The sequence below is a fragment of the Rousettus aegyptiacus genome, unplaced genomic scaffold, assembly GCF_014176215.1.
Source record: "Rousettus aegyptiacus isolate mRouAeg1 unplaced genomic scaffold, mRouAeg1.p scaffold_m13_p_2, whole genome shotgun sequence".
Classification (NCBI taxonomy): domain Eukaryota; kingdom Metazoa; phylum Chordata; class Mammalia; order Chiroptera; family Pteropodidae; genus Rousettus; species Rousettus aegyptiacus.
This window is the reverse complement of record NW_023416295.1, coordinates 73397469-73417135: the sequence shown is the minus strand read 5'-3', so window position 1 is coordinate 73417135 and position 19667 is coordinate 73397469. Positions and strand designations below refer to the sequence as shown.

General features: G+C 35.9%; 1 protein-coding gene across 1 annotated transcript in view; it reads left to right on the top strand.

Annotated features, from left to right (window-relative positions):
• Positions 1–18641, top strand: part of HNMT (histamine N-methyltransferase) — a 33513-nt gene extending 14872 nt beyond the window's left edge. Inside the window, exons 3-6 of the mRNA XM_016145412.2 lie at positions 4978–5085; positions 6123–6253; positions 12298–12391; positions 17784–18641. Coding sequence (XP_016000898.2) covers positions 4978–5085; positions 6123–6253; positions 12298–12391; positions 17784–18139 — 689 coding nt within the window. The 3' untranslated portion in view covers positions 18140–18641. The remainder of the gene's footprint in view (positions 1–4977; positions 5086–6122; positions 6254–12297; positions 12392–17783) is intronic.
• The last annotated feature ends 1026 nt before the right edge of the window (positions 18642–19667 follow it).

The window sequence follows — 19667 nt, the reverse complement described above, 5'->3', positions numbered from 1 at the left end:
GCTTAGTTGACACATGTCTAGATTTTCCTAACCTTGCTCAAGTTCTACATATTGATCAACTGAGAAAATCAGTTACATGATCATAAAATGCACAGACTCCAAAATTATTAATTTGCTTTGATAGCCAAAAAAGGGAGAGAGGAGAAAGGGAAAGAGAGGGGAAGGGTGAGGAGAGGTGGGGAGGGAGGAAGAAAAGAAAGACGGTATATTAGAATAGAGTTGTTTAATCATTATTTTTCAATTCATCACAGGAAGCTTTGCAAATTTTGTTCCAAAAGTTTACAGGGAAACACATAATAAGGCTTTTGTTAACCCAAAGAACTGTTGACGTTTATGTATCTAAAGGCTTAGGATATCAAAATAAGTAGTCTGCACTTGTCAGAATTATGATTATACAATGCCTAATGAGAAACCATATGTGAAAGGAAAGTGACTGTAAATGAACATGTATTGCCTTATTCTACTTAAATGCTATTTTCTGGATCTCAAAGTCAAGTTTCCCAGAAGGCTTTCCGGTACACAATAAAAGCAGGCTGCTGGCTTCCATACTTCTTTTGTTTATCTCTGAATTTGCTCAGAATTTCTCAATTATTTTATCGACTCATTTCAAGTTTGCTTTCCCCTATTCTTTTGGCACATTAGTTTGACTCATATGCTCTCTAGAAGAATTTATAGAGTGCTAATGCCTGATACTGGAACACATTCATAATGTTACGGCTCCTGCTCAGAAGGGTTCAGTTGAGAAAGAACAAATGGTTTCCTCCACCACCTTCTCTTTTTTTGTTGTTTGAATCTCTTAACTGATAGTTCATGGTACTATGGGGTCTGATAGCCCTTTATATGCTTTTCAATGACTGATGCTCAGTCTACCATTTTAGTGTCTTTGACGTTGGTTTAAAACCTCATTGGAATCAAGCCTTTGCTAGTGAATAAAATAGTGAAGTAAAGCAATAATTTAGATCAGGGAACACAAGAAGGTTTTATCTGTCTTACCAACTCCAGTCAATTAATGGGCAATTTCTGTCTAAAGGACTCGGACACTACTTCCAGGCTCTGTGAGAAAGAGTATCAAGGTAATTAGTCATGTGTGAAAGTGTTTGAGATACATAAAAGTTAGTCAGATTAAGTGAGGAAGTGAGGGGAGAGTAATCCTGGTGGAGGAGAAAACGTGGGCAATGGATAAGAACATGGAAGAGCATGATGTATATGTGTATGAGGAGAGAGGGGAGAGAGAGAAGGGTACAAATGTAAGACATTCAGGGTTCCTGGAGCCAGAAGTTTCAAAATATGAAGTTGTGAGAAATGAGAATAAGGAAGCAGGCAGAGAGGTCTATGTTCAGTTAAAGGAGCTTGAACTTTTCCCCGATGATTAATCATTAGACAGTTTTAAGCATGGAAACGATGGGATTGCTTAGCTTAGAGTTTTGAATGGTTATTGTAGTGACGCCTTTGAGGACGACAAAGTTCAGAAGGGATAGGCCAAATTTTCAGGACATTGTTGCAGTATTCTAAGAGATAGATAATTTGAGCCTGAACAAGGGTATTGCTAGTAGGGATGGAAAAGAGAAAGTTAAAAAAAAAAATAGCAGGAAAACATGTAGATGGGAAGAAAGGAGCAAAGCTTGGGTGACTGGATGGATACTGAACAGTCTAGGTAATGTATCAAGAAAATATATATAACTAAATGCTAAATGTTTAGACTAGATTGTAATAATATAGAACATGTGAACTACCTCACTATCGATTCTCTTTTTGTTAGGGAAGAAGTTCATATAAATCATTTAAAAAAATGCATATCTCCTACTTTTTAGGAATACTAGAAAGCAAACCATGTAGGATATGAGACCAAGGGAATATTATCTTATGGGAGCTCTCTATCTCTAGGTATCTCTATCTATCTCACTTACAATAAATAATGCAGTCCATTGTAAATAACAGACACAGCACTGAAAATAAGTGCCTTATGAGCATGGTGGCATTACTTATTGTCAAACCGAAGATACTTTTAAGAGTGAGAGCTGGAGTACTTTTACCAAGAACAAAGGTAAAAGAATTAAAATTATTGTAACTTTTTGAAATATTTATTGAACAAGTTGTTTTATTATATTTGCTTATTTATCAAATAGTTCTTTTAAAAACCTATTTTTGAAAACAAAATTCTAAAAATATTTTATTAAAAAAATAAAACCAGATAGGACACCTGCACAATGAACATCAAGTGGAACTGTCCCTAGCAAACAGGAAGTATGGTCACCTGACTTATGAAGTAAGAAATGGAGTTGATGTGCTAACTCCTGAGGAAATAGTTCTAATATCTTTTCTTGTTGTTCACTCATTTCTGTTAGGGATCCAGTAGTGAATGCACAGATGGTTCTTGTCCATACATGGGCTCACATTCTAGAAGTTATCAGACGTGGTTTCCGTGTCTCAACTCCAGTTCTAGCATTGTGACCTCTGTCACTGCCCTAGGAGGAGGTCCTGGCTGGCTCTATGGCAGAACATTCTGGTGGTTGTGAAAGCGACAAGACAGTAACATACCCTGAGGATGTGCTAGATACATTCTGTCATTTGCACAGATCCAAAATGTTGGGGTCAAAGTTAATGGAAGAAGAGCCCATTAAGCCCCAGGGGAAAGGACTGCATTTCAACTATCTGAATTTCAAAATGTTAGACTTGGGATCCTCGAAATTTATATTGAATTAATGCATATATATAGATACACACACACATATGCACATACATACATACATATATACATACATACATATACATACATACATACATACATACATACATATATGTGTGTGTGTGTGTGTGTATATATATTTTTTTAATTTAAAATATATGGCTATGCGATAGAAGCAGGAACAGAACTTTCGGCTTCTCATCATTAGGGGCAAGCTAGAATCTCTCTATTTCTCATTAGCCCAGAGGTTTTCTTATCAGCTGTTGGATTAGTTATTTTATTTACATTTCAAAATAGTTACTTAGAAAATAATAATAAAAAAAATCTTCTTATGTCCTTATAGTATTTGGTATCCTCCTATTTCTTAGTATGAAATAGAAGAAACATTTTAGTCAGACAGATGTGCCTTTCGTGTTTGGGAATTATCTTGTGGAGTTTGCGATAGCACTGTGGTCAGGATTAAATGCGATGTTTGAAGTAAAATGCCTAATATAGTTTTGACAAATAGTAGGTGGCCCCTAAATGGCAGCTGGAGTCATTAAGGAAAAAATTAAAGGTTCATGTTTGTGTCAGTTTGGAAGAAAATTATCACATAGTGTCCTTAACCTTTCATTTCAGCTTTCTTCCCACTCCTTCCTCTTATTTCCACACTGTTTCCTATTACCAGTAGTTGGGGCTCTTGTTATATGTTTAGACTCCCTTCTTCTCCTACACTAGCATATTCTGTTCCTGATTTATCTTCCTCAGCTTATTCATTCTAGACCTTCCAGTCTTGTGATCTATGTTTTTGTTGCCTGCCATATCTAACCTTGAAAAGGTTCTTTTAATGTAATTTATGCCAAAATATTAAAGATTAACATCATTTTAATATGCTAGTCTTGCCAGCACATAGGTCAATTTTAGTGAAGGTGTCAACATCATAACCTAAAAAAATAAAAATATAAAACTTAAGGTGGAGACATCAGTAATAAGGAGAGAAGACATATTTCTAAAGAGAGGGAGTCAATAACAATAAAATGAACAATTAACATTTACTGGGTGCCAATTTTATCTTGTGCTACACTTTGTATGCATTGCCTCATGTAACCCTCATAACCAATAAATTATGTGCTATTATTGCTATTTTTCTGATGAGAAAAATACAGCTTGGAGGGGTAAAGCAAATTGCCAAGGATCATTAAGACCTAATAAGTGGAGAAGATAGGTTTGGACTCAAGTTCATCCAACTTACCATCTTTCTCATGCAATCACTTATAGTCTAAATTTTCATCAGGGTAGGTATCAATGTCTCTTTTTATCATTTGCTAGAGCCTAGTGCTGTGTCTAACACATAGTAAACAATCAATAGTTGGTGCTTGAATTAATGCATAAATATCTATTCTGCCATAACCTCCTCATTTACCTCTCTGGCATCACCTCTTTCTTGGAGGTCCTGCCTTGCCTAATATTCTGAAACTCTGAACCACCAGTCCTCCCATGTATACTGTTCTGCTTCCTCATGTCATACCTCCATCTTCCTGTCCCCTCTACCTGAAATTTTCATCTCCTCATAAGTTTCTAGGTTGATTTCCACTCACCCTATAATACAGAGCTCAGGAGAGCTCTCTCTCCATTAAGTTCTCCATCTCTCTGGCCCCTCTTCCTATTCTCTCCCTCACTCTTTTCCTCTTCCCACTTCAGTCAAACCCAGTCAAGGTTCTTTCCATTAGGCCATAGTGTTTTTGAAGGCAGATGCCTGACATATTTTTGTATCCTCTTTTATACCTGACAGATTTTGCATTTGACATGTTTTTAGGTATGCTTCTAGCCTAGCCTATTCTAAGTTTATTCTAAGGTGTATTTGTGTGTGTGTGTGTGTGTGTGTGTGTGTGTATGTGTGTAATGTTTTTTAACATCTGTGAATTTGGGATAACACATCTTCCAGTTGATGATATCTTAAAATTATAATTGACGGTGGTTTTTTTCTGACTTAGCAGTACAAAAGGAAGGGTTGATTGCATCTAATAACTGATGGCATCTTAGATTTAATGTAATACAATAATAGATATTGCATGAATGAATGAATGAATGAATGAATGAATAGCAATCAGAACCCTCCTCAAATAACACTATTATTCCTACTTACGACCTAGCTGTTCTGTATCATAGACAATGTGGCATGGGAAGAGTTGAGCATTATTCTTTATATACGACGGGTTTTCCTAGTAAAACTCAGACATAAACTAGCTCAAATTATTCTTAATCATTTCTTTCTGGACTGATTTGATCCATTCCCTATGCTTGTATTCTAGGTGAAATTGATCTTCAAATTCTCTCCAAAGTACAGGCTCAATACCCAGGAGTTCACATCAGTAATGAAGTTGTTGAACCAAGTGCTGAACAAATTGCCAAATACAAAGGTACCTGCAACCCTTGGTGCTGTATGCCAAATTCTATCCTGAAAGGCTTGCCATCCCAATTTGTCCCTTCAGTCATTAACAACATAGTTACTTGGGATGTTTTTTGTAATCTTATTGGGGGAGAACCTAATCAATTTGTTTTCTTGGCAGGCATAACTAAAAATCTCAGAATATAAAGAGTGAATAATTGAACTTTTTTTTACAGACTCTCCATCCATTCACTGGTCATCAACTATTATTTTTGATGTTTATTCCAAGAGACAGTCATTGATTCATTCAGAAATATTTAGTCAGAATTCCTATCCTTAAAGAGCTTATGTTTAATGGGTGCTAGCAAGATTTTGCAAACTTTTTCTGAAAAACTCCAAATAGTCTTAAATATTTTAGACTTAGAAGGCCATACAATCTCCATCACAACTAATCAACTCTCCCATTGTAGCACAAAGGCAGCCATAGACAACACATAAACTAAGAATTTTGGTATATTCCAATAAAATTTATTCATGAACACTAAATTTGAATTTTATGTCATTTTCACGTATAATGAAATAATATTCTTTTGATTTTATCAACCATTTAAAAATGGAACGACATCAGATATGAAAGCCAGAAGCATGATGTCAAGAAGCAAAAAAAGTATGTTTTTAGCATGCAGTTCATTTAAAAGTAGGTAGAGGGCAAGATATGGGTCATAGTTTGCTGACTAGTTTACAGAATCACATCATCTGTTCCACATCAGTTTTCCATTGATAAAATCCATGAGTTTATTCCCTATTAATACTTAGGTAATGTAACCTATGCCTGATCAGGGTGCTCATAATTATTTCTTATTGACTCTTTCTTTCATCTCTAATTTCATTTAATACTAGAAAAAAAAATCAAGATTAACTATCTAGTCTTCCAGAGCTACATAAAAAAGAAAATGTGCTTTATATCTGTTATGTATATAACACTGATTACATTAAAATTCTAAATGGAAATGGGTTTCACATTTGCAATTAAAATTGATGGTGTGCCACCTCTTCTCTGTATTTCAGAGTTTGTAGCCAAGTCATCAAACCTCGAGAACACAAAGTTTGTTTGGCATAAAGAGACATCATCTGAATATCAAAATAGAATGATAGAGAAAAAAGAACTTCAGAAGTGGGACTTTATTCATATGATTCAGGTAAGAAATATTTATTGTTATATACTCTCATAAAGAAGATTTTTTTCAGAACTATGTATGAAGAGTGCCTAATAGTCTAACTTTAAAAAGAAAATGACAGCTTCCAGTCAAGATAGTGAAGTAGTTAAATGCTTGCTGTGTTTACCTCCTCTCGTAACCACATCAAAGTTACAACTAAACAGAACGACCATAACTGGGAGTCACCGAGAGTCTGGCCAAACAGAAAACAACTTGGGACACATAGAAGAGACCACCTCAAGACTGGTAGAAGGGACAGAGGTGTGAAACGGGCTGGTCCCACACCCACCTGTGGCTGTTGAGAATTGGGAGAAATATCTCAGCTACAGCGGTCCCCTGGAAGAGTGAGGGGTTCTGGCCACACACTGAGCTTCCCAGCCCAGGGTTCCAATGCTGGAAAGAGAAGTCCCCACTGTGAAAAACAGCAGAGTTTGTGGCTAAGTGAAATGCAAGGCTGAGGGAGTAGCAGACTTTCCTCATAAGGGGCCTGTGTGAGGACTTACTTAGTGATGGACTCATTTTCTCTGAGCTCCAGCACTAGGGCAGCAGCTTGAAAGGTTCCAGTGACATATGGGGAGGAATTGAGTTGTCTAGCTTTAGGGCAAGGACTGGAGGGGTGGCTTTCTCCCAGACAGAAATGCTGGCAGAGGGCATTGTTCCTTTGTTGAGCCCTCTCCCACCAGGCTTACCAATCCAGGCAGCCACTATATCTGAGTCTCCATCAACATAGCTAACACAGTTTGCCCCACTCTGGTGATTTCCTGAAACCACGCCCCTTCTAACATTCAGGCCCACCCAAGCCACTTCCAGTGGAATTTCCATACAAAAGTCCTATCCTGGCTCATGCTGAGGACTTTCCTAAAATCTCTCAAAGGTTTACAAACCCCAAACAAGCAGCATCTGACTTAGCATACTCCGTACCTCTTGCTGAACAACCTCAAGCTGGTGCTGGCAGCTGGCTTTGGTTTGTGGCTTGGCCTTTTGAGGCACATTCTAGCCCAGATGGATTGTGGCCATCTGTGGATTGCTTGATGGCTCATGCCACGTGGCCCTGGGCAGGTCACAGGCCACGATGAACTTGGCCTGTGGCACTGCCCCTCCCAGAAAGCCATACCCACTGGCCGGCTTTAGTCTGAGCCTGAGTATCTCCCAGGCCACAGCAGAAAATGACACACCCAAATGGTAGACTGAGCCTGCTAAAGTGTATCAGCTCCTGCATAAAGCTTCCTCCACTGTAGTCACCCTCAAGTCCTCACAACCAATCAGCTTAAAGGTCAATTCCTCCCATTGACATGCAAATAGCAACCAAAGCTGAACTACAACAGGAGGGCACACACAACCCATACCAGGGACATACCTGGAACACCTGACTCAAGTGACCAGGGAAGACTGTGCCACTGGGACCCACAGTACATCTACTTACATAAGGGTGCTCTACTAAGACTAGGAGACATAGCGGCCTTACCTAATACATAGAAAAAAACACAAGTCAAAATGGAAAGACAAAGAAGCACATCTCAAATGAATGAACAGAATATAGCTTCAGAAAAAGAACTGAACAAAATGGAGACAAGCAATCTATCAGATGCAGAGTTCAAGACACTGGTCTTAAGGATGCTCAATGAACTTAGGGGAAGAGTAAAAACATGAAAGTGGAGATAAAAAACAAAAGAACCAGTCAGAATTAAAGAATATAATAACTGAAATGAAGACTACCTTAGGAGGCATTAGCATAGATTTGATGGCATGGAGAAAGATAAAATCAGCAATTTAAAAGATATGGTATCAGAAAACATCCAATCAGGACAGTAACAAGAAATGAGAATCCAAAAAGATGAGGATACTTTAAGGGACCTCTGGGACAATATCAAGCATACCACCATTTATATCAGAGGGATACCAGAAGGAGAAGAGAGCGAGGAATTGAAAATCTATTCCAAGAAATAATGACTGAAAACTTCTTTAACTTGGTGAAGGAAATAGACTTATAAGCCCAGGAAGTGCAGAGTCCCAAACAAGATGAACCCCAAGAGGCCCACACCAAGAGACATCATAATTAAAGTGCCAAAGGTTAAACACAGAGGATCTTGAAAGCAGCAAGAGAAAAGTAGTTGTTAGTTACCTATGAAAAACTTCCATAAGACTGTCAGCTGATTTATCAATAGAAATTTTGCAGGCCAGAAGGGATTGGCACCAAATATTCAAAGTGATGAAAAGCAAGGACCTACCCAAGATTACTCTACCTAGCAAGTTATCATTGAGAATCAAAGGACAGATAAAGAGCTTCCCAGGTGTGAGAAAAAGCTAAGGGAGCTCTTAACCACCAAACCAGTATTATACAAAATATTAGAGGAACTTCTTGAAGAAAAAGAAAAAAAAAAGTAAAAAATACGAATAATAAAATGGCACTAACTACATACCTATCAACAATTATTCTAAGTGTAAATGGATTAAATGCTCCAGTCAAAGATTAGGAGGCTGAATGGATAAGAAAACAAGACCCTTACATGTGCTGCCTACAAGAGACTCACTTCAGATTGAAAGACACACACAGACTGAAAGTAAAGGGCTGGAAAAAGATATTTCATGAAAATGGGTACAGACAAACAAACAAACAAACAAAAGCTAGGGGTAGCAATAGTTATACCAGACAAGGAAGGACCCAGTAATCCCATTTCTGGGTATTTATCTGAAGAAACCCAAAACTATACTTCAAAGGGACATGTGAATCCATGTGTTCATTGCAGCATTATTTATTCATAGTAGCCAAGATATGGAGGCACTCTGAGTGTCCATCAATGAATGAATGGCTAAAGAAAAAATGGCATATACACATACACACACAATGGAATATTACTCAGCCATAAAAAAAGAATGAAATCTTGCTATCTGCAACAACATGGATGGACCTAGAGGGTACTGTGTTGAGTAGGGTAAGTAAGACAGTGAAAGACAAATACCATATGGAAAATAGAGAACAGAACAAACAAACAAAAACAGAAACAAGCCCATAGATACAGAGAGCATTTTGATGGCTATCAGATTGGGGGGGGGGGAGGATAGGTGAAGCAGGGAGAGGATTAGAGGTACAAATTGGTAGTTATAAAATAGTCATGGGAATGTAGAGTATGGTATGGGAAATTCAGTCAGTATTATTGTAATAATTATGTATGGTGTCAGATGGGTACTGGATTATTCAGGGTGATCACTTCATAAATTACATAAATGGCTAATCACTGTGTTGTATGCCTGAAACTAATATGATATTGTATGTCAACTATAATAGAAAATATACAAATATAAAAAATTAAATAAAAATGGCAATCTGATTTCATATTTGAGCATATTCAAATTGAGGATAAAGATGTTGAAAAAACTAATGTCTCTGTAACATTTAAAAAGCCAGTTTGTTCCACTCAAAATACTTCCAGTTATTGATTTTTTTTTTCAAATGGTTTAAGTAATTTTGTGTTGAGTCCAGCAAGTGGTAAATCCTGCCATGTCCATCACAGCTCTGGACAATAAACCTGAGTAGGAATGGTGGGAGATTAAGAAAAGAAAGAAGACAGAAAGCTGGGATCAGGAGGTCCACTATCTGCTGATGATGGAGTAGTGGCCCAGTTTTATTTTTGCAAGCTGCTTTTGTACAAGAGCATATACAACTACTAACTAAAATAAGATTATCCTCACCCAACCTACACACCTTGCTATAATCTTCTGCATTTCTGTCTGCTGGAGGCTTTGAGCGTACTCCTACTACCTGCCTCAGAGCAAAACCACATTGTTCTCTGATCAGTTCATACTTCTCCATTCTTAGGAGGGTTCCTAGAGGTGAGGCAACCCTTGGTTGACCTCACAGATTGTAAGGACCTTGTTAGTTTGCAGTCGGCTTGCCACAATTTTGTAGGATTGAAAGTTCATAATTTGAGGACAGTAGAGTCTAACATATTGTAACACACAGTTCAGTAGCTCTCATGGTCTGGATGGACCAATATCTCAGAATATTTCTGTATCCTCTTGCTTTTGCCTTCTGCTGATGACCTGGTTAGTGTGCTTGTGACAAAAGGGGCAAGGTAGATGGTTCTTCACGTCAAAAAAAAAAAAAACTATTAATATTAGTCAGTCCTTCAGTAGGAATTTATTTCCATGGTCTAGTACCAACAGTGTATTTCTTGGAAATGTAGTGACTATGCAGTAGATGGTATGGGGACATATTTCTGGACACCATACAGGTATATAAGCATCCATTAGAAGATGTGTATATAATAGAAATAGCACACTTAACAAGATGCTTCTTACTTTCTATAATCCACAGTACAGTCACCTCAAAGGAATAAACTTGAAAAAAAAACAAAGGAAGAAAAGACTCCAAGATAGGGATATTTAGGCAATGCTGCATCTCTGCTTTGTTAGCTGATAAAGTCTCTTACCTGTGAGGAGTGGTTAACATTGTCCAGGAAACCTGTGATGTTTCTCTGTTAAACTTCCTTCCCCACCTGCTCGTATCACTATCTCATAGTTCCCTCTCTCTCCTTACACCTCCCTAGCCCTTCCCCCACTACTCATTCCCAGCTGATGACCTCATTCCATACTGTATAGGAAAAAGAGAAACCATCAGATGGAAACTCATCTTTCTTCACTCTCCAAATTTACAAACATGGCTGCAAGTGTACTCACCATTTCTTTCTTTCATATTATTACAAAAGCCTCTGTTTATCTAAAGCCAATCCCTTCACTTATGCTATGGGTCAAGTCTTTACCTGTTATAAAATTTTAGAGCTTCAGTGATCATTCTCATATTTCTCTTAAAGCTTCCATGTTTGGTCTGTCTCATAAGAACTCTGCTTCCTCTGTATTATGAGTCTTTTTCTCTCTTCCTTCTGTACTCTGTATTTTTTCTGTGCCATGTTTCTGTCTCTTCATTGTTTCCTATAGTCCTAACACTCCCATGACATTCTTTTGACTTAATATTCACTGTCAACTGCAAAGAATCTCAGGGTCTATTAGGCCAAATTTCCAAGTATCTACTATGACCCACCTCCTCTTTTTTCACTAGGTCATATCATAGTTTTTTAGCCATTTAATGGATTAGCTAGCTGTATCTGTCTACCAATGTATGGTCCCTGTGGTGAATTGCATGGAATGACCTGAGGCATCACAGGCCATATGCAGGTCCATGTTATTTCATTTATTCAAGGGAGAGGGGCAGAGCTTAAGTTGTTTTTGTTTTAAGCAATAAATTCTATCATGGGAATCTATATAGAATATGTAATTTTTGTCCAAAGGAGATGAAGATGAGATATAAGAAGTAAGAGTCTGTGGAGATAGAATCTAGGAATACAAGCCCTTAGGGAAAGTTTTTCACTGCCATTGTATAATTCCAAGCTCTATCTGTGTTGGGTGGAAAGGCCTCTCCTTTCACTTCACCAGAGATGGTCCAGAATTATTCAAAAGGGGTGGACTGACTCCTAGCATCTTGTGACCAAGGATATAACTTCATGGTTAATCCAGTCCTTTCTTAGAGAATCAGTGGACATCAGAGTCTGTATTTTATTTCCCTTATATAGAAAAAAAGCATCTGGGAGCATATGGTGAAGTTAGTGCAAAGGACTTAATTTTAAAGTAGTGTTCCAGAGCTCAGGTCTGTCGTTACGGTGCCGGCACCATTTTCTCCCAGAAGAACTACAATTCACAAAATATAAAGTAAACACAGAATCACTGCCTCCATGTGGAGTGGAGACTAAGTGTCTCCAGCTATAAATGTCTGTGTTGTTAAAGCCAGAAGAGTAAATTTAAAACTATTTGGCTCTAATTCAGCAGCTAACATAGTTTTCCTTTCCTCAAATGTTTTCTCACATCATTATTCCACCTCTCCATATAATATCTTTAACTTTTAAATTTCTTAAGTGTTTTGTTAAGTAAAATCTACTCAACTTGAAAATCAAACTTTCTAGTGAGTATCTAGTCCAAGCATCAAAGACATTGATATACAAAAGTGTCTCATTTCTCTTTTCCTTCATTTCTAGATGCTGTATTATGTAAAAGACATCCCAGCTACCCTGAAATTCTTCCATAGTCTCTTAGCTTCCAATGCTAAGATTCTTATTATTCTTGTGTCAGGTAAGTTATTTTCATCCAGCCTGAATTTTAAAACAGCAGTAGTGCATATATGCATGGATGCATGCGTTTGAAGGCCATATTAGGAAAGTCCTTCACAACGGCTCTCAATTTAGGGGATAAAGTAGAATTAAATGTCTACTTACTTCTTTATCCTGGGGAAATTTGTTATTATCTATATAAAATTATTTTTTACGTAACATAGAGCAAATACAACTGTTAGGAATTTTTCAATGAGACAGAAAATATTAACTATTTCTATTTACCTCTTTTTTTGTCCCTTGAATATCTCTTTCCCTTATATCATATTTATTAATAAATAAAGCTTTAAATATTTTAGATACCATCATATTTGACTAATTTGTAATTCTAGAGCCATTATCAATATTGTTCATTACAGGTTTTCTCAAATAACTGCCAAAAATGGTTCACTTGTTTTGCACTGTATTTTTAAAAGAACACATTCGATCCTGTCAGGTTGCTTCCTGGGATATAATAAGTACAACACAGAGAATGTGAGTAAACACAGCAAATGAAATAGTGACATTGCTGAATTCATTAGTGCATTACTTCTTTCATACAGCAATCTTTATGGACTGGACACATAGTACTAGGCAGATTGAGTCAAGATACACAACACTCTCTATTTTCCTAAGTTTATACCAGAACTCATAGTCAAAAAACATATGTCACAAAATTCATTTATCCTTAACTATGCAGAATGACTTTAAGGATGGCAAACATGGCTGATGCCTGTAATCCTAGGTTTGAACTCATGTGGGAGTTTGGCAAATGAGAGCTTCTATACACAACTTCTTCCTAAGAAAACGTTTCAATATACTATTTTTAGCTCTGTTTATTTAAAATTACTCATTTATGTAGGAGAGTTCTGTCTTTCTATTTAGAAGGGCTTATGTAAACTGGCTGCTTCCTACTAACCTCCCTAAATAGGACACTTGGGAAAAGCACTTTGTATTACATTTAGGAATGCATAAGTAAATTTAGTTATCAATATTGAAGGCAGTCTATTTTTAATAATCTGTATCAACAATACAGAAAACGTGTTACAGACAGAAACAGTGATTCACCCAGAAGTAATATGTTTGATTTTAGAACACATTTAATATTGATATCAGGTCCACTAATATTTGTACTTGGTTTATTCCTAAGTATTTTCAGAGGTATTTGAGTCTCAGAAGACAGCTTTCTATGAGTAAATGTCCACCAATAAGAAGCCAGCACAAGATTTAGTAGTGACATGAGTAGTCTACAAGCAACTGAGAATTGACTTAGTGCCTTTATGAATACAGTATTCTTCTGGCTATATCATGAATAAATTAATAAATTAATACAATTCATGGCTTATTGGCATCAAGAAATGTACAAACCAAAATAGGCCCAGTGAAATTTATGATGATACATGAAGCAAGAATGCTGAGGCATTTCTTGGCTATGTGACTTGAGCTTAAATTGATTGAAGGGCTACTTATGGATAATCATACTTACATTATAGTGCATCTCTGCATATATGTGCTTCATTTATACTATGTATATATACATTCATGGGAAAAATCAAAGGGAGTAAAGGCTGAAAAATCAGTTCACTTTTTCTCAAAAAATTATTTTGAGTCAAATGTTATTCAATCAGTGTGGTTTGATGGTGGAAGTATTTCACTAACTTTTACAGTATGCAATTCATAATTCTTAATCACTGCACATAGCACAGGAGACAGGTATCCCAAAGAAAAAAACATTGTTAATACTGTTCCTGTATGTAAGCATGCAATAATAACAGTTGTTGAATTATTAAATAGACTCTTAATTACCAACTTTCCTTTATCATATACACGTCTTTCTCAGATGACATTTCTTCTTAAAAAATCCACTTAGCAAAAGGAGAAAATAGATTAAGGTATTTTATTTTGGACTTTCACTTGTCTCCTAAGGCTAAAAGTCATAGCTTTATTGCCTTTATCATGAGTTGTCATGTAAAGAAATTAAATATAAGTAAGAAAAGTTAAAAATAAACCACCTTATTCAATATGGTTTCCTTTGCAATTAAAGAAAATATTCTACCTGAAAAGGAAGATAAAATTGTCAAATATGTTTATCTTTGTCATCAACTTAGTGTTACCTGAATGTCTCCACATTCCCTACTTTACAGGCTTATCCTTAACTCAAAAAGATCCAGAATAAATGACTGGAGCCCTCATTCCACATAACCTGGTGGTTTTCCACTTTCCCTGTGACTCCTAAGGATTCCTGGAGGTCATGCTTATATACTCCCGATGGTTGCCAACTGTTTTCCCCAAATTTCCACTCCTAGTTCAACTTTTCCTTTATTACCAAATCTTGCTTGAGAGAAGAGATTTCTTCTGTGTTCCTAAGTATCCTTTACAGAACTGGCCCAGCTCAGTAAATAGTAATGTAATTATAACAAGCAGAAGTTCCTGACTATGAAGGTAAAAGATTTGGGGATAAAAAGAAGAGAAATAAGAATAAGAGGTATATCCCACACTAAAATGATGTCAGTAACATGTTTTTCTGTAAATGTTGTGCCAGGTATTAGTTGAATGGGTTGTTAATTAACATGAAATCTCTCAGGTTAAGAGAAGTTAGCTAGAAGAAAATCACTAAAATTTTGTCTTTTCCTCTCCTTACTTGACTAAGGAAGGAGGCAAATCATGGTGTGTTATTTTTAATACATCAAGAAAAAAAAACAATCTGATTTATATCATGTAGAAAACAAGTAACACCATATGCTATGCCCACCAAGAGCCATTATGATAATGCATCAGTCAGAAAGTATATAATTGCTCAGCTCAGAAATGGCACTGAGTCACAGAACACTGACACCAGCAAATTTTAGGCAATATTGTTTTGTTCTTTTTTCTCTGCTAGGTTAAAAAAATAATAATGATGATAACATTATTCTAACATTTTATCAACCATTGATATATTTATTTTCTTGTAAAATTCTGTTTGTAGGCAAATTCTTATTCAAGAAGACAATCACAATATTTGGAATGAAAGATCTTTTAATATATACTCTTGACTCTCATTATTTTTTTTTTCTTGAACTGAGGTTTTATTTTTTTCTGCTTCATTCCAATTCCTAGAGCATATACTGAAGTTATCACTCTGTCTTCTGAAATATAAGTGGGACATCAATGATTTAAGTTATTTTTATTACCATTTCCTGTCTTGGAGTGTCTCTTTTATCGAGTTAAATCAGGGGACTTCAGCCTAGTCAGTAGATGAGGGTGAGGGGGTCTTTGAGCATCCTGTAATTATATGCACAACTGTGCGGATATGTATTGTTTATGTACTTTTCTGGAGAGACCATTACTTTCGTTAGATCATAAAGGAGGTCTGAGAACTAAAAAAAGTTCAAGCCTTCAATATTGGGAGTTCATATAAAATATAGGTTCTCTCTTCTGTTGCTTTGGCCAAGTCCAACTTACCTAACACTTCAATGTTTACTATGTTAAGAAAGTACCTTATTTTCTTAATTCAGTTAATCCTTTCAGAAGTTCTGTGAACAGATTCTATCATAACTCTTGTTTTAGAGTTGATAAAACTGAGGCACAGGCTCATATAGCTAGTAAGAGGAAAAGGCAGACTTCAAGCTCAAGCAGTCAGGCTTTAGCTACCGCTCCTAAAGACTGCTCTGCACTGTGTATATCACAGCTCAGTATTATATGCATGTATTAGAAGGTCTATAAATTGATATTAATCCATTTTGATTAATTATAATTATAGATTTCTGAATAGCAAGTTTGCTTTTTCAGTCTCAAGATTATGACCATTAGAAATACATTATCAAACTAAATCCATGTAACATTCATTTATTTTGTAATACTTATTACACATCTGCCATGTGCTTAGCATTGTGCAATGATTCACTTAAAGTATATCATTTAATACTGGCAATTGCAGTTGAGGTAAATGTGGCTTATCCCCATCTTATTGATAAGAAAACTCAAATTCTGAGAGACTAAATAACAAACCTCGGAAGTGTTAGAAGAATAGTGCAACTTATGTGTTTTTCCCTCAGCTTCTGCATCTCTTAGCTTCTCCATTGAGTTGGGTTTTCAGTTAAATACAGTGGACATTACTAAAATATCTTCTAAAGTTTGGGGCAAAATTTGTAGGAATCAATCTAGTTATTGGCAGCCCAAGACAGCGTCTAGTAAGTTGATAGACAGGAGGAGCTACTTCATCTTTAGTTTGAGTATATCATCATTGTATTTACTGTGTTCCTTCTTTCAATTTTAGTTTTTACTCTGTAGATACTCTCTTCTGAATTCCAGACTAACACAAATAATTGTCTTATTTCTATCACTACATGAATATCCAAAATCACGCCTGATGATACACATAAATGTGCTCCTCCATCTTTCTTCCCATTTCCAGTAATGACAATTTTCTCTTTTCAAGTGCTTGGGCCAAAATCATTAGAGTCATCAATGGTTATTTTCTTTTACTCACACCCAATATCCAAATTATTGGCAAATGGCAATGGATATAGGAGTGTAACATATAAAAAATCCAACGGCTTCTAATCACCTCCAAACTTACTGGTCCAACTTACCATCCATCGTCTGTCACACAGATTATTGCAGTAGCCTTCTGTGTGGCCAGAGTGACCTTATTAAAATGCAAATTATGTAAAGTCAACCTAATGTATTGTTCAATATGGAAGCCACATTTGGCTACTGAAATAGAAGTTTAAATGGGTTAAGATGAAATATAACTTAAAATGCATTCCTCAGTCACACTAGCCACAATTCAAATGATCCACAGCCACAAGTGGTTAGTGGCTACCATACTGGACAATGCAAACAGAGAACTTGTCCAACAATCCAGAAAGTTCTATCAGATAGCACTACAATGGCTTCCCATCTCCATTCACTCTCCCCTTTGTTCATTCAGTTCCAATCTCAATGGCTTCCCAGATAGTTCTTAAACATGCCAACCATGTTCCTGCCTCAGATCCTCTGCAGGTGCTCTTCCCTCATCCTGGAATAATCTTTTCTCTGATATATCTTTATGGCTTATTGGTATGTCTCTGCTCAAATGTCACATTATAAGAGAGACTCTCTGTGACCACCCTGTATAAATCAGCAACCATCCAATTCCTTGACCTTCCTTATTCCTTGCTCTGATGTGTTTTCCATTAGTACTTAGCATCATCTGATACACAATTTATTTACTTATTTTTTTTAACTTTCTCCTCACCCCATCCCCACCCCTTGGTCCTTGAATTGAGCTACACAAAGGCAAGGGTATTTTTTATTAACTACTCTATCCTAAGTATCTAATGTACTGCCTTGTAGAACAGGTAAATGAAAAAAAAGGATAAATAAATCATGACCTTTGTTCTGTCACACAGGAATCAGTGGCTGGGACAAGCTATGGAAAAAGTACGGATCCCGCTTACCCCGTGATGACCTCTGCCAGTATGTCACGTCTACTGACCTCACTCAGATGCTGGACGAGTTGGGGATTAAGTATGAGTGTTATGATCTTCTGTCCACCATGGACATATCTGACTGTTTTATTGATGGCAATGAAAATGGAGACCTGCTTTGGGATTTTTTGACAGAAACCTGCAACTTTAATACAACAGCACCAGCTGATCTCAAAGCAGAAATTGTGAAAGATCTGCAGAAGCCTGAATTTAGTGTAAAGAAAGACGGAAAGGTTCTTTTTAATAACAGTCTGAGTTTCATAGTGGTTGATGCATAGATATCAATCATGAGAGTGTGTTAAAAAATTGTATTTTGAACAATGTCGATCATTCATTTATTTCTGTATTAAAATTACAAATACATCTTGTAAAATTGTCTCTTATGTGTAAAATCTAGAAAATTCCAAGACATTCTCCCATGTAGAATCATATATGATATTTCTGGTCTTATCCCATCCCTTCTACAAGTAAACAGACCACATGCAAACTAAATACCACATAAGCTAGAAAAATAAGAAAACCAGGTTTCACTGGCTTAATGACAATACAGTCCTTTCCATTTGTTGATTGTATTGGAATTTCCTAAAATACTAAAAAATTATGTACTATGCATTTTTTATATATTAGTATGTGCTTATTAATACTTTGAACACTAATAAAGAATATGTTCACTGTTTTTTTTTCTAGTTTTGTGAAGAAGTATTTGTCTTTGTACATACCTCTATTGCAGTTTCCATTTTTGTCATGTGTTTCCATTTCATCCCATTTTCTTTTTTAATTTTATGATTTTTGTAGTGTTTTGTTTTTTGATATACTGTTTTTTCTATTTTATTCAGTCAAATTTATTTCTTTTTTAATTTCAAGATTTCTGACACATTTAAAAAGCTTCTAAAACTACTTTGAAATATTACCATATTTTATCATAATAATTTCACTTAAAAAATGTCTTTGATATGTATGAAATTTATATAAGTATAAAGAGTAAGATGGAGAATAAGCTGTTTTCCCTCTAAAAGAAAAGCCAGCTATATCAATAAAATTTACTTTGAAAAAAAAAAAAACTTCTGACTTAAAATGCACCTTTTATCATTTACTAAATTTCTAGAAAACGTTGGATCTGTTTCCATACTCTGTAATGCCTTATGCCCCTCTAAGATCGCTAAGCACAGTCATCTTTGGACGGTAAGATTTCAAGGGATCTTTGAAAGCTTATTTGATGTTCTTTATTTTATTTTTAACAATAAACATCTATCATTCTTATAAGAATACATCTCTTTAGATAAGTAAATAAGTAATTTTATAATTAATAAATAAATATATTTTTAAAAGTAAGTAAGTACTAGTCCCTGTTAGAAACAACAAAATACATAAGGCTTTACTAAAGCACTCATGAACCAACATTTTCCCAATAATGAAGCCTTCCATACAGTATGATAGTCACTCTCACATTACAGAGCTTCCACTTAATCCTACAGTACAGTCACTTCAAAAAGTTAATGCCCCTTCCTAACCTCTTAGCTGAAGCACAGGGAGTACTCTGGAGTATAGAGCACGTTTACGTTAATAAATGACCAAGCTTTGTTGTTCATAATAAGTAAAACTGACTTGCATTGCCCTCTTTTTATGGACAACTTCATCAATGTTTTTTGAATTATAAGTTCCAACAAATGAAACGACAGTTATCCAATCAGATTCCTGAATGTGAACCCTGAACCATTAATCATACTGATATGTACTACTGACAAAGAAAATCCATGAAGCACACATGATTGATGAATATGGGCCATGACGACCTTGAACAACTTC